The sequence below is a fragment of the Episyrphus balteatus genome, chromosome 1 (genome assembly GCF_945859705.1).
Source record: "Episyrphus balteatus chromosome 1, idEpiBalt1.1, whole genome shotgun sequence".
NCBI lineage: Eukaryota > Metazoa > Arthropoda > Insecta > Diptera > Syrphidae > Episyrphus > Episyrphus balteatus.
In genome coordinates, this window is record NC_079134.1 from 6492546 (window position 1) to 6519434 (window position 26889).

At 33.1% G+C, this 26889-nt stretch overlaps 1 protein-coding gene across 1 annotated transcript; it reads right to left on the reverse strand.

The window, feature by feature from the left end:
* Nucleotides 1-4049: 4049 nt before the first annotated feature.
* Nucleotides 4050-5176, reverse strand: LOC129905799 (uncharacterized). The gene is made up of 2 exons (XM_055981365.1): nucleotides 4811-5176; nucleotides 4050-4750 (listed from the first exon to the last, which is right to left on the reverse strand). Exons 1-2 carry the CDS (start codon nucleotides 5120-5122, stop codon nucleotides 4118-4120), a joined length of 945 nt encoding a protein of 314 aa, XP_055837340.1. The 5' UTR covers nucleotides 5123-5176; the 3' UTR covers nucleotides 4050-4117.
* Nucleotides 5177-26889: the final 21713 nt, after the last annotated feature.

Below are 26889 nucleotides of genomic sequence, written 5' to 3' on the forward strand. Positions count from 1 at the left end.
TGCATTTGCGGCCGAAATCCGCCTCCAAGCATTCTTGATCAACAGAATACTGGAGTGAAAGAAAAGTTACAACAAAACCTTCAAAAGTAAATTCGTGGAATGAACAGATGACTCCAAGTTGTCATATGCGCTAGAGGAGACAATTCCAAGTATTGAATAAAATTATTGGAAAGAACTGTTACGTGCTTCCATTTTTTTATTTTTTTTTCTTAAAAAACAAAAATTATTTTAATATCAGTTTTCAGACCTTGAATTGCTAAATTTGGTTTATCTTTTTTTTTGGTTGATAATACTGTTGCAGTTTAGCAGTTTTCTGACTTGCTAAACAAAAAAATACAACAAATAATTTTAAAGCCATATTAAATAAGATGCAGGGGTATAACTAAAGAAGAAAAAGTGTGCCTTAATTTTGAGCAGGAGTTTATTTATATCAAATTGTATAGATTTGGGTTCAGTAGGCTCAAACAAAATATTGGTTTCTTTCTAGCAGCTCTAGTTTTTGAAATATTTTTCATAATTGGGGGAATGTTCATACTAATTAGTAATTTTTAAGTTTTCCTTATTTTAAGCGTATATTCAAATTTTCCAGAAAAATGTATATTAAACTGGTGCAAACTTTTAAACGAATAGGTAAGTAAATTTCTAAAGCCATTTTAGTAAGTTACTAAGCCAAAAATCAGACTGATTTTTAACTTAGTAACTTACTAAATGGCTTAAGCAATTCACTAAATCGTTTAAAAATTTTGTAAATATCACATTCATTTATTTCTAGGAGCTCTATTTTTTTTTTTAATATATAACCCTCTACCGCATACCACCCCATATATGGTTTATCGATTTCATATCGATTTTTTTCCGTTATATTGCACCAAATGTCAAAAAGAAAAAACTATAATAAAACTACGTCAATATTTTTTTATAATAAATCGGTTTTTATTATCAGTAAGAGAGTCGTGATTCTGAAATAAACTCATTGTTTCAAGAGCATGTCTAAAGTGCAAATCAGTGAATAAAAGTGTGAACTTTTCAAGTGTTTTTTTATAAGAAATAAGTAAGTTCATCATCCAATTAAAAATAAGTTTCGTATGAATTTATTATACTTTATTACTTGTTTAAGAAGTTTGTTTTTTTAATAATTTTTGTCTTTTTTTTTGCGTTTTTTCCAAAACACCATATATGGGTTATCATGCGTTGGCGACTTACATTACTGATTTTTGTGGGATTTTTTTTTTTGTAAAATGAATTCGAAGACTTTCTATGGAAAAAATAAGTGTGTTAATGCTAAAACTGGTGATGGTTTTCGAAGTGATAACGATCTAGCTTCTGATTCTGGCCCTTTTTAACATCAAACAAGCCATTTCCGAGCACTTATGCAAATCTGTAAAACCTACAATGTCACGAAAAAGAGGATGCCCTTCAACTTTGGCAGGTGATCAAAGCGGAGATGGAACAAAACAAAGCTGAGGGAGTTATATACAAGTCACGGAAGTCCAACCCCATCTAATCCCGAAACTCCAATTCACTCACAACCACCAAGGGCAAAAGCCGTTGAATTCAGTTCGAATTGAAAACATCGACCATATCCCTGAATGGCAAACAAAAACGCCAATATGTCAAATTTGCGGACACACACAATATGTAGAAAATGGAAGGTGTTCTTCTGCAACAATGATAAAAGAAATTAGTTTGAATAAATTCCATGAGTAAGGAAAGTCCGATGTAATAAATACATACTTTAAAAACAAACCTTGAATGCATACTAAACCATACATGGGTTATTAATTTTTTGCTGGAAATCGCCTTGATGCATGCTAACCCATATATGGTTTATGTTTCTAAAAATTTATATACAGGGTGTCCCAAAAGTAATGGATCAAACGAAATATGCTGATAGGCCAACTTTAGGGCTCTCAGAATTTGGTAATTTGTTCATCCCAAATCCTTACGGTTTACGATTTAGTGCAGTTTTTGTGAAATTTCGAAAAATCCCGACTTTGCAACAGTATTTTGCTTCCTCCGCTCATAATTGATTTTTGTTTTTTACAATTCTTTCACTAAAACATTGCCTAATAATAAGAAATAATTAATTAATCAAAATACATTTTTTATTTCATACGCCATTTTGCTCCAAATTAATTAACAGTCCCATGTTTTATAAAAACTCAATTTCCTTCTTTTATTTCACAGCAATACCCTGAAAAAAAATTTGTATGGTGTGGCACTGGTTTATTATTTTGAAAACTTGCCGTGTTATTGCAGTTTTCAAAAATGTATTAAAATTTCCAAAGTTGAAATTATAACGAAAAATATTACAATTTTAATGCAAAAAAACAGACGTTTTCATAGCAAAATAAACAAACAACAATCGAGAAAATGTGTTTATTTTTCTTTGTTATTTTTCTCTTAAAAGCCCTGTTTTGTTGCTTTTAAATTGTAATATCATCAGTTCTAACTTCAACTTTGGAAACTTTTATACATTTTTGAAAACTGCAATAACACGACAAGTTTTCAAAATATTTTTGACAGGAAATAGAAGAGTGTGTGTAAAAAGAACGAAATTATTTGGCCAAACATCGAAAAATTGATATCAATTTTACTCTCGCAATATATGTGTATCCAGATACTTCAAATAACTTGATGTACTTAACTTACTAGAATAACGGCTACTAACGGTCAACGGCTACAGGCTCATCGCAGAAGATAACTCTAATTCCAAGATAATCCACTCTGATATTCTCACTGAATTAAATAGGGAAGAATTACTTAAAATATGTCTAGTAGACAATTGTCTCCCAAGATATAACTTCACCCAAAACTATAAGGTCACATTCCCCTCACGACATGAATGGGAACAGAACAGACCCATCTTCAATAGCGAGTCTCATGTATGGTACACAGATGGCTCCAAAACAAATGAAGGTGTTGGGGCCGGAGTATTCGGAATGAACACCAAAACTTATCTGCACCAGAGCATGGACAGCTTCAATTCCGTATTCCAAGCAGAGATATTCGCAATTGAACTCTGCCTCAGAGAAAACTTAAACAGAGCTGTAATAAACAAAAAAATTTATATTCTCTCTGACAGCAAGGCGGCACTCCAAGCTCTTAGGAGCAATGAAGTCACCTCAAAGCTGGTATGGGACTGTATACAACTTCTACACCAGCTTGCCAGTACAAACAGAGTTCAACTCATTTGGATACCTGGTCACAGCGGTCACGTTGGGAATGAAATAGCAGACACACTAGCCAGAAAAGGTTCCGCATCTACATTCATGATGCCAAGACCATTCTGTGGCATACCAACAAGCACTGCAAAACATTACATTAATAAATGGCTAAGAGATATGGCTAATCATTACTGGACGCATACGGAAGGTAACAGACAAGCCAAAAAATTTATACCAAACATCTCCCACGCCAGAACGAAACAACTCCTCACACTCACCAGGAGTCAGATTCGCATAACCACAGGCTTCCTTACTGGACACTGCTCAGTAAAAAAACATCTCAAGACCATGGGCATCACACAAGACGATACCTGCAGAATGTGTAACGAAGACGAAGAAACAGCAGAACACATATTGTGTCACTGTAATTGCTTAATCAATACACGTCGACGTCACCTCGGAGGGTATTATCTCGAAGCGGAAAACATTGCCGCTAGTTCACCCAAAAACATACTAAGTTTTCTAAACTCAGGATTTCTACGTGAACTCTAAAAAGAGGACATCACAATAGGCCCATCAGAGGCCGCAGTGATAAGGCGAATTATTCCCACCTCTCACCCTAATCTTAATCTTAATCTTACTAGAATAAACTAATTTATTAATGAAAACCTAATAAGAAGAAGTTTTCGTAATTTTCAATTTTATGAATCTAGATGACAATGATATAGTTTTCAGTGTTAAAAATATAGCGCTAAATTAGTTCTTGTTAAGTTTTTTACTCAAAATTTTCACTAAAAAACTATTGTTCAAAATAACTCCTCTAAAAATTTGAAATTAAGTTTGAATGTCTTTTGAAAAAGGTATAAATCATAACTGTAAGGGTTACCATTGTTTTAAATATTTTTTTGTATTGGCCTACGGCTTTATTTCTCATTAAAACTTTATCAAATCTAGTAAATCTTCTTCCATGGAATCACTTCCCAGGAGCGAAGGATATGTCTCCCAAACAAAAAGTCCTTTGTCTTATTCATGATGTAGAATGATATTCCAAAGAATGAGGCAAAATAAAGCCAGAATTGTCCACAACGTTCCCAGACACTCAGATGGTATCTAGCTGGAACCTGAACGATGTCCATTTGCAGTTGAATCGTGACTCCTCCATCTTGACTTGGTTTGTAATAAGTTTCAGCGATTTCCAATTCGAAAAATGCCGGATTCAGTCTGATTAGCTCCTGGATATATTCAAATTGGTAATACTCCATGTTGGAGGTGTTTTTGGGAAGAACATCGCCTCTAAAGTGGGTTTTGGCATTCCTCCCATAGAAGGGACAAATGAATTCAGCATTTTGATTCAGTCTTAAGTAGCCTTTCATTTTGATGATTCCATTGGAGAACCCAGTCTTTGGGAGTTGTAGATGATGAATCAAGGCAGCTGGGGGAGTTAGTTGGCATTTATGCCTCAAAGTTGCTTCAAAGAAAAGGAGTAAATCGAAACTTTGAAGATTCTCATCGAAGTCATCGAAATGAAGTTGGAAGTTTGCTGTATCCATGTGGGAATCATAATTATGGTCCTGGGAAGAGAACTAAAAGACCAAAATTTGTCTAAATATGGAAAAAACAAAGACAAAGAAAGGAGCTTTCACCTTAGCACTATCGCAATATTGTTGCCACTCTTTAGTGCGACTATTGAAATAGGCAAATGTACTACATGCCACTGCCCCTTCACCACTTAATTCCCCTAAGAATAAATATTGAAATGTGAACATAACTTTTGGTTGTTCATAGAGCACTCGGGATTCAGAGATTCCCGAATAAGGACTCAAAATAGAAACCAATAAGACCGGAATCATAACTGACAAAATAATTAGTACAAAAACAAAGAATGCTGCTGAAGAGCAAAGTGAATTTTTGTACATAATTTCGGTGTTTTTTGTGTGCAATGGAATGAACTTCATGTTGACTTGCCAAAGAGTTAGAAAAGGAACTGAAAACTGAAAGTTTTCTTTTGTTTTTATTTTGTTTGAAAATGTATTGCAAAAACGGTTGCTAGGAAACAAGCATTCGAAGCGCACCAAAGTGTTGAGATTTGAAAACAATATTCAAAAAGTAAAGTTTTAAACCAAGTTGCTGTTTCGTTAAGTAGAAACAAGAACCTTTTAAAAATTGGTGGTTGTATTGAATAAAAGAATTTTATGTTTCTGAAAACACACTAGAGAGGTCAGACTTGATTTTATAGAGAATTTTCTTAAATTCAAAGAATCAAATCCACATCCGTTGGTTAAGTTTTTAATAAAAATGAATTTTATCAATAAAATGAATAATACGAATAAAATTAATGAAAGTAATGAAATTAATGAATGAAAATGAATAATTGTAGTAAATATTCCAAAAATTTGTTGGCTGACCATAATGTACCTACTAACCTCCTGCCAAGGTAAACTGTTAGCTTATGAGTTGAACCTGAACTGATATGAAATTGATGATTGGTATCGATTTGATGTTTAAAATGTTAAAACGACACCAGCGTTCATAGTTTTTGTCAAAACCTTTATCTACCAGCAAATAATCTCAACTTCACCTGGTAAACAGCGATACCCTAGTCCCTCTGGTAGATAAGTCAAGGAGTTTTCCCACTAAGACCCTTCTCTTTGGACTATTTCGGCGCCATGCCTCGTATTTTGATGGACTTGCTGAAAAAACGCTGCAAACCGAATAATGAAAACTAGTTTCGTGGAACGTGGAAAGTTGCCTGCCTTATTTTTTTTAATTATAATCTAAGAGTTTTAGCTACAAGAAAAAGCAATGAACATACGACCGAGGCAAGACTCGAGAACCAGAATAAAATTATGAGAATTTCTAGCTTTAATAAGTACTAGGAGAAAATTTCTTCATGGGAGGAACTCAATTCGAAATAGGAAATCATTTTTGGATCAGTGAAAATGATCTCGATAGAAAGAAGTATTACGTAGGTATTGTTTTTGTTTAACGTGTGAAGTAAGAAATTGGGGGAAGATTTGGGAAATATGTATAAGAAACTATGAGTGCTGTCGTCAGCAGAACAGGATTTGAAGTTATTTATAAAAGAACATTGATGAAAACAAGAAAAACGGTGGGTCATGTGGAACGCCAGCGTTAATTTTGTGGGTATCGGATTTGAAACCAGGAGACGGACACAATCCCGAAATTTTGAATCCAGAAAACCCAGAATCCCGAAAAATCCAAAATCCCGAAAACCCAGAATTCTGAAAATCAAAAATCCCGAAAATAAAACAGAAAAAGTAAAAAACTCTTCAAAATTGTCTGTTCACTGAAACTTTAATTGAAACCTAAAATTAATTGAAACATAAAATTCAATATTAAAACTCACAATTATTGTATTGGTTATAGTTCAACGATTTTTTTCCACTTAACTCAATCACAACATAACACTGCTGAAAGCACAATAAGAGATATTAACGGAACTATACAATTACATATATTTTGTTTTATGTGACTCCTTTTTAGTTTCACATTATTTTCCGAAATCGAAAATTAAAAATTTGCGCAAATTTTTCATTTTATATAATTTTTCAGTATTTCGGGATCCCATTCGGGATTCTGGGTTTTCATAATTCTGGGCTTTCGGGATTTAGGGTTTTCGAGATTTAGATATAGAAAATAAATAATTAGCCTATTAGCACCAATTTCAAGATTGAATCAGGATGTTATTTAGTGCATATCCCTAAATTTCCCCTTTTCTCAAAAAATACCATTTTTTCATAGATATGAATGTTTTTTTCATTGCATTGTTTTGATTCTTAATGATATTGGATATGGAAACCTTCATGCAAAATTTGGTTCCTCTACCATAACTTTTAAGGGTTTTTCGGTAGTAAGTTTGCAACTGTTATAATAATATGGGTTGGCAGATGAAAAACAGGTAGGTATAACTTTTTTCAGTGACGTCAGAATGCCTTGGTTTTAGAATCAGCATTAAATAATACCTTGAAATCATGTATCACATGTGTATAAAATACCATTGTCTAATATTGCTAATTTAAAAAAAAACTCAATTTCGCGCTTTGACCAAAATCGCGACTTTCTGACATGAGATTTGTCTAGACTTTTGAAGTATGTTATAGAACTCCAAAATGAAGATATTGAGCAAAAAAAAATTCTATTAGCATTCATTCCGAGATTTACCCCTTTTTTCACCTTAGGTAGGTAGGTAGAGATGGCGGTCAAGGCAAACCATGTTTGATTGACCCAATTAGCGCCGGATGCGCCGTTTTGATACCAAAACTTATGAAACCTGTGAGTGATAATTGGATTTATTTGAAATACATTTTTTAATTGGTTTTAAAAAAGGGAAAAACAAGTGCTAGGCAGTCCTAAATCCACTTTGTTGCATTTAGGAACGAGATCAAGTCTTTGATCTTTGATTCTGAGATGTTATCTATGACATTAAAGAATTCGCTCCCCAGAGAGAGTGCTCTATTCCTAGCAAGGGCGGGACATTGACATAGGAAATGGTAGACCGTTTCTTTTTCTTGCTGGTCCAAGCAGCTGCGACAGTAGGTATTGTGCGGTATACCCAACTTTGCTGCATGTTCCCCTATCGGCCAATGTCCTGTGCACACCGCAACGATTCTGCTAATATCTTTTCTGGGTCTAGAGATTAGGTCATATGTTTTGGATTTATTATAGGTGGGCCAGATTTTTCTGGATATGACGCAGCTAGTCAAGTTGTGCCACCTATTGTTAGCTTTTGTTAGGTATTTCACCTTATTTGACTGTATTATAATATTTGATGAAAGAAATAAAAAAAAAAATATCTAATATACAGGGTGTCCCACAGTCACCGCCCCAAACGAAAACCATGGATTCCTGAGGTCATTTTAAGTCGAAAAACTTAAGAGGTAATTTTCTCGTTTTCGTCCCATTTTCGAGTTACCACGGTTTTTATGATTTTTGTTCTCTTTTCCCTTATCTGGCTTTATCTTTGCCAAACTACGTTTGATTTGAAAAATTTTTTTTACAACCAAACAAGAATTTATTACAGTTTTAGTTTGTCTCAAAACTTTTTTTTCTGCGGACAACCGTTTCTCCACAATTTTGCATCAAACACAATTTTCCTCGCTTTTTAAGTTGTTTTTTACACTTTCATATCATTTAAGTCATAAAAACACGTTAATGAGTATTAACTTTTTGTGCTTTTTATTAAAGCCCAGTTTATTTTCATAAAAAAAATAAGTTTTATTTCATAAAAAAGGCTACTGAAATTAATTAAAAAAAAATAAACAATCTGAGTGAATTAAAAAAAAATAATTTTTAAATAAAAAATTAATTTAAATGAATTAAAAACTTTTTCTGAGCTATTGTGGTTAAGAAAAGAACAAATAAATAAAGCTCAGAAAAAGTTTTAATTCATTTAAATAAATTTTGTATTTAAAAATTATTTTTTTTTAATTCACTCAGTTTGTTTATTTTTTTTAATTAATTTCAGTAGCCTTTTTTATGAAATAAAACTTATTTTTTTTTATGAAAATAAACTGGGCTTTTATAAAAAGCACAAAAAGTTAATACTCATTAACGTGTTTTTTTGACTTAAATGATATGAAAGTGTAAAAAACAACTTAAAAAACGAGGAAAATTGTGTTTGATGCAAAATTGTGGAGAAACGGTTGTCTGCAGAAAAAAAAGTTTTGAGACAAACTAAAACTGTAATAAATTCTTGATTGGTTGTAAAAAAAATTTTTCAAATCAAACGTAGTTTGGCAAAGATAAAGCTAGATAAGGGAAAAGAGAACAAAAATCATAAAAACCGTGGTAACTCGAAAATGGGACGAAAACGAGAAAATTACCTCTTAAGTTTTTCGACTTAAAATGACCTCAGGAATCCATGGTTTTCGTTTGGGGCGGTGACTTTGGGACACCCTGTATAAGCAAAGTCACCTAAATTATAAAAGAAGGTAAAGTATGGAGGTTAATAGTTTAAAAGAGATGACCAATCACCCTTTTTGGAGATAGACTGAACAAAAGCTTCTATCTACTCAGAAATATGCCAGAAGAGTATATAGTCCAGACAAATATCTAAGGGTTGAACCTAGGAATGAAGGCTAATAGAAATTTGTATTGCTCAAAACCTTCGTTTGGGCATTCCATAACTTGTCTAGAATAATCTCATATCCGTAAGTCACGATTTTCAAAGTCAAACCGCGAAATGAAGAATTACAAAATTAACAAAAATAGAATATGATAATATAAAGGTATACAGAGAAAAATATGACCCGCTAAAAACTAACAGATTGCCATATTGTTTTACCGTCCATACATTTCATAAGGAAATCTTATTAAAATCAACGATTAATAAGGTTTTTTTAAGGAGATTTCTTATTATTTTTATAGAGAAAATCTTATTAAAATTTGACTGAAAAGTTGATTTTTTTGCAACTTAGCACTAGAACAAAAATCGCGATCAATATTTTCATGGCAGGTTGGTTCAGGTGGTAAGGTGGGCGACTAATGATTTGAAGTCTCCAGTTCGAATCCCAGCCTGGTCATCGTTTTTTTTATTTTTTTGCAGATTTTAAAACAATAAGGAAAACCCGATTGTTTTAATAAGGTTTCCTTCTTGGATGAAAACCATAGAGAAATCTTATTGTTTTTGTTCTATTTTATGTGGTCTATTTTTCTCTGTGTAGGTACAACAGACATGATATATGATTTCTAGGTTATTTTTAATGCTGATTCCAAAACAATTGATAATCAAAACAATCTAACGTCCTTAACAGTATTGAAGTATCGTTGAAAACGAGTGTTTTTTTTTTACACTGATTCACTGAATTTTGATTTGAACAGTCATAATATAATCCTATTTTTGAGAACCCGAACCTCTGCTTTATCTATACTGGTTAAATTGCATTCACATATTCATTTCCAAATGTCAATCTGTATCTAAAAGCTTAACAAAAAATCAAACATATCAATGCTGCATTCCACATTTATCTCAAATAAACATTTAAAAAATGCTAAGTCCGTTTAGAAGATCAACCCACAGGCTCTCTTTTCATCAAAGTTTAATCCCATATCTGAGAGCTCTCTGATCAGACATGTACATATATAGTAAATGATGTTTTGATCACGAGACAACAGGTATAATCGCTCAGATGCCACCTTGAAGGCTACTTTAGCCTTAAACACTGACACATGATTCATGAGTGATAATCTTAAACGCTTGATGTCTATTTGAGATTTTGAAAGCAGAGAAATAAAAACCGTTAAAAGAACCGGAAAGTTCTTTTGGTTTTCGTCTTTATATATAATTATTTCATTGTTTGGTCAACTTGTCTATATAGAAAAAGAAAACTTATAGTGACCGCCAAAAGAGTATATTCAACTTGTGGCAACGATCCAACTCCACCTCATCGTAAATTTGAAGCTTATGGCCGACTTGTTAACAATTTAACACGTCTTAATCGTTAAATTTGTGACTAAAATCGAACTGGCATATCGGCAGTGTATATCGAGTTGACATTTCACACACACAAAACTCTGCTGCTCTGTGCCCTCACTCACATTGGCGGATTAACGCACTTCAAGATTCATGACTGTTCCATATGATGGTCTCCAGCACACCATCATCGCAGTGACCATCAGAGCCTAGCTACTGCCACTAACTTGGTGGCATGGTCTGGTCACCCAATAATCGTATACCATCCGTTTGGTGCTCACTGTGCCCCAGCTCATCCGCCTTTAACCCCATCCCTATTATTATTATTATATTCTGCATCTCAGTTCTCAGATCGGAATCAGGAGGACTGGGCATCAGACATCGCACATCGGACAGATAATGACGTTATAAAAATCTTTGTAATTCGCTCATAAAAACGACAATCAATAACTTTCGATGAACATGGCCGATAAGCTCGTGAGTCGTGAATGTGGACGTTTGGATATTTGTCCCGAGTTGTATAAATGTATTTTTGTTTTCGTTGTTGTTGTTGGATAGTTGGTGACACTGGGGTCTAGAGTGGTGGCTCTTTAAGTAGGATGACGGGCCAGACGCGGACAATCGATTTGTCGATTCGAAAACACTTGAGATGGTCAGTGGGTATAGACTACAACGACTTGAGTCGGGCGGAGAAGTGGTGTGTGTCTTCTCCTTGGCCGATTATAATCTCTGATGAAGCTGCTGCTGTGGTTTCTGTTGCTTCTGCTGTTGCAATGATGGTGGTTTGGAGTTTCACATTGCTGTTGAGCATTGCTGCTGTAGTCTCACCTTCTTCTTCATCGTCGTCGTCGCCGTTGTCGTCGAACGTTGACAATGTACGTTGTTCGTTGTCGTCTGAGCTAACGGCTAAGTAATCATCTTTGGTGTTGGAGGTGGAGACCTCAGGGGGCACAGAAGGAACCATCATATTTTTCAACACGACACTTTCAAACGCAATAAACCTCTTAACTTGTTCGCATACACTTCAATTTTTATTGCTATGCGCTTCTATACTTGTTGCTCATTTATAATTTTTTTTTTCTTATTTTTTACTTTTGCTGGATTTTGGTTATGAATATTTATTTTTTTTTTTAATTTTTTTAAATTGGGGTGGTCAAGTTGTATACAGGCATTAACAAAAGATTGCGACGGGAACTTAATCGTTGTCACTTAGTCGTACCTTTTTGAATTTTTCTTGGAATTCAGGAAGAGTTGTTCGTTTGATTCGTTTACCTGGTGCGTAAAAAATTATCTTGCAGCATACATTGTAATACTTTAATTTGTGTAGTTTTTCAAATACTAGTATAACTTGGTATGTTTATTTTCTACTGGCTACTTATTACTATAACCAGCAAATCCTCCAAAAACGTCAATTGATTTCATAATTTTTTTAGTGAAAGAAACACATCAACAAAATTTTGTAAAAAAAAATGTTTCGCATACACCATAGTAACCGTGTACAATAAAACTTAGAAAATTGATAGATTTTTAACCCTTTCGGACCCAGCGTTACTCTCATGTAACATATTTGTAAAAATTCGTAAAAAATATTCCATTAAATATTTTTTTAGGTTTCGATGGCTCAATTGAAAGATAATGATGCCTAGTTACTGGATTATTACAAAAATTTAGTCAAATATCATACATTTAATTTTTTTTCATCGAAAAAAGAACAGAATTTCACATTTTTTCTTTTTTTTTGTAAAAAAAAAAAATTTTTTATATGGTCATAATTTTGAAAAAAAAAGATATAAAAAAAGTTAATCCACAAAGTGTTTTGCTTTTTGGCTTAGAAGAAGTAGCATATATTATTGTTCTATACAAAGTTATTTTCTCAGTTGTCCGACTTTTTTTTGGTGGTCATAGGCAGTGCATGTTACTTACATGTAACATGAGAGTAACACATTAGTTTTGCTATTTATTATTTTAGAAAATAACTTTTTGCTATTCATATTTTTTAGTTGTGACGTTTTTGATACGATAATACTGAAAAAACATTTTTTAATATTGATTTTCAAAGCTTGGGTTCGAAAGGGTTAACCGGCAGAGTGGAATAGCGTCCGTGCATACAACCTCTCAGGCGAAGAGAAAACATTTTCAATTACAATAAACCATCTAGCAGTGACTCGGATCACGGTTGCCACTCGCATAACAAATTTCCTACCAAAGTTTCGAAAAAAACCTACCACTTCAAAGAAAAACCTACCCAACGAAAATTTTCGATTTTAAGAGAATAAATTCTTGTTTAAAAAATAAAATGCACGACTGGGTCGCACGAACTTGCTCTTGGAGTTAAAGTTGCTTAAATTTTTAAGACTTTCTATATAGAAATTTGGAAAAAAAAAATAAAATTCGTTTAAAAAAATAAAATAAAATCTGAAATTAAATTGCCCTCCAAAACAATTATGCAGTTTTGATTGATATATAAACGTGCATTTTTAGAAAAAAAATTTCAAAATCGTTAGAGCCGTTTTTTAAAAAAACAATTTTTTATAAATAATTTTTTGGAAAAAAACTTTTAAAATAAAATTGTAATGCCATTTTGTAGAAATCACTAATCAAGAATGTGAAGTTAGTGTCAACACAAAACATGAAAATGGATGAGTTCAGACACCAACAATGTGGATACTGCGTTTACATACACTACTTAATATTATTACTCTCGGTTTAGATGGGCACATTTGTTTGGCACAAATATTTTGGGTAGATTTGACATAATTACAATTTTTTTTGTCAATTATTAAAAATAAAATTATTTTAGAGAAAGAACTTGGAAAAACCTACCAAATTGACTTCAAACCTACCAACCTACCTAAGGCAAAAAAAACCTACCCAGTTTGGTAGGATCCTACCCACTCCGGCAACCGTGACCCGGATGGTCCAAGTTCAATGAGAGAGCCAGATCATAGCGAGGAAGTATGTTGTAATCGCTGGAAAAAATTTTCAGCCGGAGCGTCGGGATAAAATGACTTCCAATAGTTTTAAGTTCTCTCAGAATTAAAACTCTTTTCACTTATTACTTCGGTAGATAGCACAACAGAAAATAAAGATTGACGAATTAATCGAGCTCTTTACAAACACATCACTGATCAGGAATCTGAGTATGAAATGGTTAGAATGGCATGTTTTTCTTACTCTAGTTTTTCTAAAATCGGTCATTAAAGTGAAAGTTCGGGCTATTCTTTGCTCAAACCTTAGCGCTAGGATTTGGTGATGTCAATGTTTTCCTCATTTCTAAGGTGTATTAGCTCTTTGTTAAAGATATAGCCTTCCGGAAAAACATTGCACATGACACTATTTACGAAGTATTGCAGTTTTTTGTAATGTTACAATACGGCTATAAAATTTTGGCGTACAAACTTAGCTTTGATTTTGAAAATAGTAAATGTAAAACGGAGTTACTTTGCTTCTTTTTCTTAATGCTTGTGCTTCTGCTTTGATGTTTTGACATCTTTTCTGGTCCTGTACGTTATTGTAGTGCTGTACAGAGTTCTTTAAAATTGAGTTTCAATTTGACTTCACTCAGCACCACCATGTACTACATGTAGTTATTTTTGGTGGTTAAGCTCTCTTCAATGAATCTTTTGTAGCCGATTCCTTAGCCTCTGTTCATGGTGGTAAAGATTTTGGATATACACGAGAAGATGTGGATATCTGATTCAGATAGTCTTACGCTGCACACTGGTCGATTAAGTACATCGTAGCTGGTCAATAGTCGAAAAAAAATTTGTTGTCAGCATAAAAAATACCGTTAGGCCGAAAGTAAATATTCTTAAACAACAAAAATAATTTTTTGATTCCGTTATTTTATTCATGGGAAGCATCTCAATGTAATCATTCATGATTTGCTCACTCTCTATTTTAACGTCCTCGAGTTAACAAGTGTTTACAAAGTGATAGTTTATGATAAAAGTGAGTAATTGAGTTGAACAAAAAAATGTCAGAAAATGCTAGTGGTATGTATTTTTAAATTCAATTTGTTTTTTTTTTGTAAAAAAAAGTCGGATTCTATTTCTATTAACTGAATGTTGTAAGGCATTTTTTTTGATAGTTTTCAGATGTTTGTTTTTTACTTCTTGGACGATTAAAAAAAAGTGCCGAAGAGTGCCATCGTGAATTTTTTATATTTTGTAGTTTGAATCATTACCTTTAATTTGATGCTAAAATTAAGTGCCGAAAACCGCCGCAAACTATTTTTTTCGTCTCTTTCAGGTACCATTTTTTTTACGGAAGGACATTGTTCAAGATTGTCTAGCTTGTAGAGCATGAACTGTTATGTGTGATATATGAAATGAAAGGTTATACTATCTTTTTTCAAAATAAAAATAAATCAAATTTATAAATGGTCTATGTAAAAAGATATTACGTGTCAAAAAAAAGACCATCTTTTTACCGTTATCTCAAAAATGTGACTATGATTGAAATTTTGTACAAATATAGTCCTGGCTTTTATTTATATTTCATGTTAATTTGATTAATATAACTATCAAAACGAAATAGATATAAATAAAAAACGGTCAAAAGGGCTCGAAAACTGTCAAAAATTTGGGAAAAAGAAATATTTTTTCACATTAAAGATATCTCGAGCAATAAAAAAGACATCAGAAAGATTTAAACAGGCATTGAAAGATGGAAAACAGTTCTTATAAAAACCGTTACTAAATATGTTCAAACAGTTTTCCTTATATAAAAGAATAAGGTCCGAAATACCCAAAAAAAATTTTGCATCTTCTAACGGTAATATTTCAAAAACGGGAGCTGAATAATTTTTTTTCAACTTCGGATTCGAGTTCAGGACTCCGAAAACCTTCAGAAAAGTATATTTTTGTTTCGGCAACAAAACCCTTGTAAACCAGTGTAATAGTTTAAGCTGTACATTGATAATGAATATAGCAGCCAATGTGAAAAAACTGCTAACAGGCACGGGAAGACCGGGAGACCAGGGTTCATCGATTTTTAAGACGTTATTACATTAAAAATAATATTCAAAGCCAATAAGACATACAAAGGAATTAAGTCCACCTAGTGACTCAAAATCGACTACTGTGCGCTGCTTCTAATTACCAAGTTCACGGAGAGAGCTTCCACTAAATAGTCAGTAGCGGTATATTAATTTCTGAATAACTACACATAGCGATGACTCAGAAAACAATTGTATCAAATGTTTCATTGTGAGAGACGAGGTGCAAAATTTTATGAAAATCTTCGATGTAACTTTTTTTTTATTAAAATGCAATTTCAAAAGCTCAAAAACAACTTTAAAGAAGATGTACAGTTGGTAAGTTTTTGGCATAAAATTGATGCGAGTCCTGATTTTTGTAACTTACAGTCCAAGGAACAATGTATACAAGAAATTCTTGATTAGGGAACCTATTCTAGAATACCATTCAGAACATTTATGTGTCCACAAACTTTTAATTACGATTCAGAAAATGTATGTTCCAGATATTTTATACCATTCGCCTGATGGGCTACAAGAATTTTAAATGAAAAATAAAATTTTTGTAAACCTCAAATGAAATCCCATTTATAATCTTCAATTAGATGTGACTACTGACTTTTCCTTGAAATATATTAAGGTACCCGTACGTCTTCATCCGAAAGAAACAACACAAAACCCTCCTCTCTTCGTCGTCATACCCCAAACACACATAAGTATACTCATAGAAATCGTACATATAATTCAGATGCCAAAAGGATTCCGTGCGTAATCCCACTTTGCTGCTCACATTTCACATTTCTATACGAACATACACGGAAACGAGTATATTCCAAAAAAACAATCTAACAACCAACAACCACCCAATGATTTCATCCATTTCAAGGATTTCAATGTCGAAATTACCAACCATTTTGTTTCCTTATAATATTGAAATGCCTTAATCCCGTTGCTAATCCCATCGAATAGAATTCCCATAAAACTCTCTGACTTCTCGAAATGGAACCGTAAAATTTTACACTTAATTCCTCTTAAATTGAATCGAGATCCCTTTTTCCTCGCCTCTGGATTCTGTTGTTGGATTCCTTTTTGCTGCTGCTTTAGCTCGTCGTTTGGCTGTGAATGGTTAGATGGTGATGGCGTTGTGTATAATTTTCTTGCGAAATACCGAATATTATAAACCGAAAGTGGATCAGGAAATGTTACTCTCTTCGTTTGCCTAGGAATTCATTTCGTTTCCTTTTGAATAACTAACTATATAGAGAAAGCTCAAAAAGGAGTTGGAGGCAAATCCTTGCAAATGTGATTCAAAGATTTAGATTCTAACACCCAACTAGGGATATTTCCTAGCACTTCGTATTTTCCGAATAAAAATGAAATGAAAATCCTTTCGAGGATTTTCTTCAAAAACATTTGCGATATACTTGTATAGCTATATTGCCGCACAGTTTAACATTTAGAAACTTCCTCTCTCTCTTTCTCACTTCCGGGTTTAAGCATGAGAGAGGCCGAAACAAGGACAATAATAATTGTGTTTTGGAGCATGGGATACAGATAAATGCCGAGGAAAATGTTGTCAATGTGTTTTGGAAATCATTTGCAGAAAACAGTACGAGGTTTTGAACTAATTCCGTGTCGGCTGGTAGTGGGTAGGGGTTAGAAGAAATGGTGGTATGGTAGATTATTGTACCAAATTGACTTGTAATAAAGTGAATTCGTCCTTTTAATTATCTAATGCTGGGGAAGAAGATTTGGGTTTGGATGGTTTTAGAAGCAAGTTGGCAAGGAATTATTGGACATGGTTTTGGACGTGCTAAGGATTGCAGTCGAATAGGAGTGGGACGCACAAGCCGTCTGTTCCTTTGAGCTTAATGTGGTGAAGAAAATCCACTTGAAATTAGTTTTTATGTTTTTTGGAAAGGAGTTCAAATCGAATGGGTAGGGAGGAGTGTGGAGGATGAGAAGTTAAGAAGCGATGGAAATTGTAAAACAGGGTGAATTAAGATTATTAACTGAAGTTGTACTTTTCGATATCCACAAGATTGGAGTTAATATGAATAGAATAGAAGTTCGAGAACAGTTCTTATGGGTGATAGACTTGGCAGCCTACACCATTTTTAAGTCCGAAGGAATTTTTCCAAAGAAAGGTTACTCACTCCCAGGTGGGGGAAAATCATGGAATCAGAAAACAGAACGAACCTCCAAAAAACTCCATAATACCCCCAAAATATGGAGTTAGTGGCAAAAAACGGTTTTTTGGACCTTCATCCATTGAAAAAAATTTAGCTTCGTCAAATTTGTACCCATTTTAGATTTATTTACAGTTTTAAGTAGAAGACATTTAGACCTTTTCAACAATGTATAAAAGATGTGACAAAGTTCAAAAATTCCATTTTTTTCGTCATTTACCCCACTTCGACATCAAAGTCCGGAGAAACAACATGCTATTTTACAAATATATTCTAAAAAAATATTTATTTCCAAATTATATGAGGTATTTTTTATGAGAGTCAGTACAAAAAAGTTTTTTTTTGGCACATTTCCGAAAGGCAGAATTGTACATTTATTTCTTATTTTTAAATCAATATATGTATTTCAAACAATTGTTTTTGAAATAATCGATTTCAAAGTTAAAAATTGGCACAAAACAAAAATAAAAAAAAACAGACTCATTGAATACTATTTTGGTTCAGTCTGTGAATTTTAATACAAATACGAACTATAAGAACTATTATGTTTCTATGCCTACTAGTTTTTGAAAAAAATTGAAAAATAAAAAAAATTTAGAAAAAAGTATTTTGAAAAAAGAAAAATCTGAAAAAAAGTAGTTTTCTTATTTTTAATCCAGTCAAATAAGGGTTTAACCTCGGAATGAATGTTAGTAGAAATTTTTTTTGCTCAATATCTTCCTTTTGCCATTCTATAACATATCTCAAAAGTCTAGAAAAATCTCATGTCCGCTTGTCGCGGTTTCAAGGTCAAATCGCGAAATGGAGATTTTCAAAATTAGCAAAAATAGGCTATGGTATTATATACACACACAGAGAAAAATATGACCCGCTAAAAACTAACAGATTGCCATATTGTTTTACCGTCCATACATTTCATAAGGAAATCTTATTAAAATCAACGATTAATAAGGTTTTTTTAAGGAGATTTCTTATTATTTTTATAGAGAAAATCTTATTAAAATTTGACTGAAAAGTTGATTTTTTTTGCAACTTAGCACTAGAACAAAAATCGCGATCAATATTTTCATGGCAGGTTGGTTCAGGTGGTAAGGTGGGCGACTAATGATTTGAAGTCTCCAGTTCGATTCCCGGCCTGGTCATCGTTTTTTTTATTTTTTTGCAGATTTTAAAACAATAAGGAAAACCCGATTGTTTTAATAAGGTTTCCTTCTTGGATGAAAACCATAGAGAAATCTTATTGTTTTTGTTCTATTTTATGTGGTCTATTTTTCTCTGTGCATATAATACATGATTTCAAGGTATTTTTTAATGCTGATTCCAAAAAATCTAAAATCAAGACAATCTGACGTCTCTGGAAAAAGTTATACCTGTTTTTCATCTGTCAACTCATATTATTATAACAGTTGCAAACTTACTGCCGAAAAACCCTTAAAAGTTATGGTAGATGAACCAAATTTTGCATGAAGATTTTAGAATCCATCATTATTAAAAATCAAAACAATCCATTACAAAAAATATATATACCTACGAAATAATGGTATTTTTTGAAGGAGGGGCAAATTTTAGGATATGCACTAAAGAAGCTTCTTGTTCATCTTAGGGATAAGTGGTAATAGGCTAATTTTTTCATTTTAATCTTTGTTTGGATATTCTTTAACTACCCTCAAAAATCTAAAAAAATCTCATGTCCGCAAGTCCTAATTTTGGAGGTTAAACTAAGTTAGGTGCAGACTTAAAAAAATTAGCAAGAAAAGTTTAAATTTGTATATGTATACCAACATAAGCGACATGATTTAAGGGTATTTTTTAACACTTATTCAAAAAAACTCACAATAAGTCAACCTGAACATCCCTGAAAAGTAATGCACCTTATTCATGTTGATCTGACACAAATATCTGAAGTGTTGTTTTTCAATTTTTTAAAATCTGCACCTTATCTTCAAACCAGGAAAATTAGGACTTGCGGACATGAGATTTTTTTATATTTTTGAGGGTAGTTAAAGAATATCCAAACAAAGATTAAAATGAAAAAATTAGCCTATTACCACTTATCCCAAAGATGAACAAGAAGCTTCTTTAGTGCATATCCTAAAATTTGCCCCTCCTTCAAAAAATACTATTATTTCGTAGGTATATATATTTTTTGTAATGGATTGTTTTGATTTTTAATAATGATGGATTCTAAAATCTTCATGCAAAATTTGGTTCATCTACCATAACTTTTAAGGGGTTTTCGGCAGTAAGTTTGCAACTGTTATAATAATATGAGTTGACAGATGAAAAACAGGTATAACTTTTTCCAGAGACGTCAGATTGTCTTGATTTTAGATTTTTTGGAATCAGCATTAAAAAATACCTTGAAATCATGTATCATATGTGTATATAATACCATAGCCTATTTTTGCTAATTTTGAAAATCTCCATTTCGCGATTTGACCTTGAAATCGCGACAAGCGGACATGAGATTTTTCTAGATTTTTGAGATATGTTATAGAATGGCAAAAGGAAGATATTGAGCAAAAAAAATTTCTACTAACATTAATTCCGAGATTTACCCCTTTTTTCTCCTTATTTGACTGTATTATTTTTAATTTTCTCAAAAACTAGGAGGCATAGAAAGATATAGTTTTTATTGTCTAAATTCCTTCTATCTAAAACTGTTATCTAAAAATTTGACGAAGCTAGATTTTTTTCAATGGGTGAAGGTCCTAAAAACCGTTTTTTGCCCCTAACTCCAGATTTTGGGGGTGTTATGGAGTTTTTAAATAACGTTTCGTAATCAGTGCTCTATAAATCATGATAGGTCTCCGCCCGCGTATGTTTTGAGTGTAACATAGTGTAATTTTTAAGTCTAGAAAGAAGTAAATTAATTGCATCTCCTTTCATGTCTAAGTCTTATAAAAACCGTTTAAAAAATGTCCTGCTTCACACTTTCTAACGTGTAAATGTCACAAAAAAATGGCAGTCATTATTTCATCCAAGAGTACATCCGATTAGGTTACAGTAGTTTGCCCCAAGCATCACACTAAAAGCCCACCCCAGACATCACAATTCACTATTCAAGTCCCTCTGGCTTACTATATAGTAGGTATATTCTATTTATAAGTAAATCTACATTGAAACCAGATCTGAACATTGTATATTTTTAAAGGAAGCAAAACTCTCCCTATCTTCGGGTATAAAATAAGATGCATCCAGTGGTGATCGTAGCACTCAAAACCGATATTAATTATAACTAAGCCTCCAAAAGTCCGGATTTCTCTGGTTCGTGGTCTCACTTCAATATTTCATAAGTCCAGCTCAAACATACACAAACAGCAGAGAACACACCATCGTCTGGAGCATATTTATTACACAATTTATGATCGGGGAATTGTTTGACAATTCTTTATGGCAAAATTGTCCAGAGAGCATAAACATAAAACTCTAGGTGGTCCACTAGATTACACACCTCCTCAGGTTGTTTTGAACATGCAACGCGCAACTTGCAATCCAGTTGTCCAGAGAATCTCCCTTTTTCTTGAGAGGAGAGGAAATAGTCCGAGATTCAGGACCGGAATTGAATGAGCCCTTTATAAACACGGATTCAGGTTCCAAAGGTATACCTTTATAAATGGTTTTTCGTTTTGTGTTTGCATCTTCGTTCTATACAAGAGACACTTTGGGGGGGCTCAGAGTAAGATGAAATTATGAATCTTCAATAAAGCCAGGCTTCTTCGTCGATTCAAGACTCTCGATCGAATGGCATTTTCATTCATAATTTTTGTGATCGAAAAACGCAAGCTTGTTGGAATGGTGATGATAGGCGGATTAGACGCGGGAGATTTCGTTCCACCAGTTTGAGGTGTCTTGTGCGTGCGTTATTTAGGTGTCGTTCATACCACACGAATGTATGCGCTTTGTTTGTGACGTTTAGGGTCTAAAATGAAAATGTACCTGTCTGATATTTATGGAACCTTTTGTTTGACCCATTCCATATACATAGGTACTGGATGATCTGATTATTTGTTGGTCGTTGTCATCGAATTTTTTCAAACTTCTTTCACTAAATATGCTTGAAGAAACACTTGACGGTGTGTGAGATACTTAACGAATCTTTTGTTGTTGAAATTTTGACTTTTTTTCAAAGATATTTTAATGGTTTGTTTGGATATAAAAAATTTTAAGTCATAATAGTTGTTATGAAATAACAATAAATACAGAGAAGATCTGTGGTTTTTGTTTGGAAGATTTTGTCATGGTCTAAGAGACCAGTTTTGAGCATTCAAGAAATAATCTTAATGAGAAAATTTAAATTCAAATTTGATTATATTGTTCTATTATGGTTTGTATTGAGTTCTGAAATTGTTATGTGATGCTTAAGATTTGGTTCTATATCTAATCACAAAGACGCAGAATTAACGTTGAAAGTGAGCATCCAACAGAGATATCACCCATGAAGTCTATACGAGAAGAAAGAAGCGATTAGGTTTAAAGAAATATAGTTGAATGTACAACGGTGAAAATTTAAAATATTTTTTCATTGTGGTTCTTCTATTTATATATTTTTTTCTCGTGAAAATATGAATTAACGATAAATTTTTTCTGGTTTTAACGATGACAGATTCGTTGTAATGACTCTTTTCCAAAATCGTCATTTAACTGGCCTTCATGTCCATGAACATATCAGAGATGACACTAAATATATTATTTAATCAATAAACTCATTATGTTATACATATACCGCAAAAAAATACGTCAGGAAAATTGAAGATTATGGGGTGAAAAAAAAAACAAAAGAGCTGAGCAAAAAACGTGACTAACATTTGAAAACGAATATTGTTTACAATTTACAATTTATTTTGTGGCATTATTGATTTGTGACTATGTAAATGTAAATAACGTAATTATGTAAATATTTCACTAAAAATTAGACGTAGTAACTTAAATTTTGACAATGGCTTACTTAAAACATCTTTTTTTTTTAAAATAAAATTTGATTTTCTTAAAGGTCAGAAAAGGCGAACAAAATAATATTAACGGTGTCAACCGCTATCACCTAATTTCAAATTCAACTCAACAATTGAAACCCCCATCATGAACATATTTATCCCCAAAAAAAAACCTTTACCCTCCAAGATAACAGCACCTATTTACAATTGCAAATATTTTTATTTTTTTTTCGTTTCCCCAGGCCGCCGCAATGGCCCTGAACATGACCAACCGACCGAACCATTTCGACCTCGCGCTCCCTTCAACACATATACTATACATCTATACCCTGAAAATATAAACCCACTCTGACATTTTACCAGTTAGCACCCCCGCAATCACAAAAAGGGGAAAAGCGAATGTATCTTTTGTTCCCATCAACAAGATGGCAACTTGCTTGCTCTCATAATAACTGAACACGTTAACAGAAAATTGGATTTCCAGAAAAGAATACAAAAACACGAAAAAAAAAATAAATACTCTCAAACTAAAAACTGTATATGGAAGCATAAACTCGCGCTAACATCCCCCATATCACAATGATGATGGGGTCACCCTCAGCCCACCACCCCATCACATCGCCATGGTCACTAGGGCGTGTAATTGAGTGCTACAAGACTCTTTTTGCCGTTTTTATTTGCGCATTAGCACAGGGGTGGAAAAAAAAAAAACCACCCGCACACAAATATCCTTGCCTGCACATACAGAAACAAATTACAGATGAAAATTCCGGTCGGTGGTATAGAATGGCAATGGAAATCGCCCGCCAACGCCAACAACACGGCGACGGGCGCTGCCAAAGACGCACATAAACCATTTTATGTCATCCAATGTGGTTGGAGCGCGGCACAGGACAGACGATGCCAAGAAAGGACACAAAATGAAAAAAATAAAACAACGGGAAAACTCAGCAATTTTTCATCCACAAGGGTGGGTGGCAGCCAGGACGAAAGCTGCCATTTTACGATGGGTTTTTATCATGGGTGAAAATGTGTGTAAAAATACTATACCCGAGTCGAGTTGAACCAAGCCTGGACCGATTACGAGGGGAGCAATTTTAAATTTCCTTCTCTCCTCAACCCACCTCTTCACCCACATTCTGAATCCTCTATTACAACCTTCGTGAAAAAAATGAGAAAAAAAGGTGGTAAGGACACAATGGTTTGCTCTCTGTGTGGGTTTTGCACACACATATAAACGAGATCGGTTGGGTTGGGTGGCAAAAGAATATTGTTCTTCAATTTTGTGGGTTCACTCCGTGCCACTTGTGAATTTGAAAAAAAAGAAGAAGAAAAAAATGGAACCCATAAACGACCCCTACCACAGGTTACTACTCTGCTAAAGAGATGTTGGTTTATTTTTTTTTTTCAAACAAACCCAAGGGAATGAGATTCGATATTCTGTTTTTCTGTATCTATCTACCACCTCCTCCCACTGTGAAACATCTTCTCTTTTCTTTTGTTTTGTTTGTTTGTTTTCATAGACGTTATTTACTTTATTTTTTGTATATTCACAACTAGTGTACAGAGGACATGCGGCCATATGTTGCACGCCCTTGTTTGATTGATTTAACAAAAACGATTTAAGGATTACGATGAATAGCACAACAGCAGTTGCAGCGGTGAAAAATATACAAACAGTCGGTGTCAAATGAGTCAATATAATAATAAGGACGCGATCTGAACAAATGAAGAGTATGGGAGAGGACAATTTGTTTGCATATCAATATGCAAATTTTAAATAATTTGAGCATTTGTTTCAATATTTTCCTGCTTTTTTCAGTGGGGTTGGCTGATTTCTTTTTTTTTTTTTTTTTTTATTATTTTGTGTTTGTGGTAAATTTATGGCAATTTTTTTTTTTTTTTTAAATTACTTTATACAGTTTCAAAAAAAGACCATTTGTCTTGCTTTTTGTTTATGAAGATCTTAAAAAACATTTGAAAAATATTTTTTTTAAATAATGTTTGTATGAGTTAAATAAAATTTACATTTTGAACTTACCCTGTTTTGGTTTAAAAGTGATTCAAAAGGTAGGGTGAAATGAAAAAAAAAAAAAAAAAAAATTAAGCCAGTTTGCTTTAGACAATTCAAGCTGAAACCGAGTACTTCAAAATATTTAAGTATATAATATTCAAGCAAATAATATCTGCAACAAACACATATTATTATGAAGCTATCCATATTTTGCATGTAACTTAAATATGCATATTAAAACATTTTAAACGGAAAACGGTTCAAAATCAAGTTCGCTTCTCAACTCTTTTGTTTTCATTTTGTATAGCCTTCATAGGAGAGATGAAATAGAAGAAAAGCGATAATATACAAAGTGTTTCATAAGAACAAAGTTGCTTTCTCAAAGTACATAGTTTATAAATTACCTTTCTGGGCGTGGAAATTTTCTGAGAGGGCAGTACAAGGCTTTTATTAGCTCAATTTTAAAACTTTCTTGACTCGGTTATAAAATTCCGGAACATGGAGATCATTACGTAATTTTTGAGTGATAATCGGGAAAACAGGGACACCGACGAAGTTATGAATACAAAAATCTTGTGCGACAAAGTTTTGAGCGTCAAAGTTATGAAAAGCCGAAGTTATGAAGAACCGAAGTTTTACAAAACCAGAACTATAAACACAAAAGCTATGAAACGTGGGTTTTAGGTTAGCAACTATTAAAAGCATGTAGGTTGAGTCAAGACAACAAAAATTGTATGGGACGGGGGTGTCCGTCCATTCCAACCATTTAGACGGGAGGGGCAATTTTCTAAAAAAATTACTTAATTTGGAAACAAAATCATAGACAATCAACTGTTACACCAAAAGTAACGTGCTGTATCTTTTTCTAAATCCGAAAACTATGTATTTTAATATGTTTTTAAATAAAGCTTATTAATGAAATAGATTTCGAAAAATAAATTTTCAAACTCAGAATTTTGAAAAAAAGGTGAAATTTTTTTTTTTTTAATTTTATGTAATTAAGTTTTGATTTATATGGCATATGACAGAGCATGGACACACCGCTGATTTTGATAATAATACTTGACAAGGAAAGAAACATGAATAAGAGATTCACACTGGAGAGCTTAAGAATACAACAAAGATAAATCTGAGTGCCTGCAAGCTACAGTGCCGTCATTAAGTAAAAGGTGTGTCATATTAGTTAATAGGTTTTTGTTTTGTCTTTGGTTTTTAGTTTAAATACACTGAGGGAAAAAACTACTGTTTCAATTTAAAAAAAAAATATCAATTAAAAAAAAAAAAAGAAAAAATTGGCAGCCGCTGGGGATCGAACCTACAACTCTTGGGTCTCTAGGCGAATGCTTTACCAACGTGCTATCTCACTGTTGGAAATATGGTTGATAAAATGAAAAAAGGCTGAAGTCCGACAAAAATAAAAAAATTTCTTACGTTGTTTCAATTTTATTTTAAAAGTGTTTCATGTTAGTTTTTTCAACATTAAATCAACGTTGGACATATTACATTTTACGTTGCGGTTTTTCCCTCAGTGTAGACACCTCGTCCCATACAATTTTTTTTTTTTTAATTTCAATAAATTTGACGAAATTTCCGCACTTTTATTTTTGTCATTTTTTGGACACGCAAAACCGACCCGGGGGTCGGTGAAACCGAATCCGAAACCCTGAAACAAACATCTTTTTTTGAGGTTATCTCAAAAACGGAGTCAGCTTCAGCGACCCAAAAAATGTACCTACCTAGTCGCATTCTCAGGTCCGAAATTTTTTAAAAATTTTTTTGTGGTTGTGCAATTATTCAAGAAGAAACTATTTTGGGCTCTGTCCATTTATGAACGGATAAATGACAGCTATACCGAACATTTCAAGCATACAATTTTAATCATAAAGCAGAGTTAATTTTTTGATAATGTTCAATCTCCATGATTTTGACCTTTAAAGCTTAAACCCAAAGTGATATTCTGGCTCATTATTTTGCTTCTGTACAAATGCTATTGTAAAGCTCCTGTCAAGAAGCTTCTCTGACTTCTTCACAAACTGAACTTGCTTTTATAGATAAAATTATTACTGCGGACTTACAGCAAACAAGCTGTATTAAAAACTCAAGAAATCGAATTCTCGATTTGGTCTTTTCTTCTGACGCTATTAGTACTCTTGTCCTAGAGTCTAGTTCAGGAAT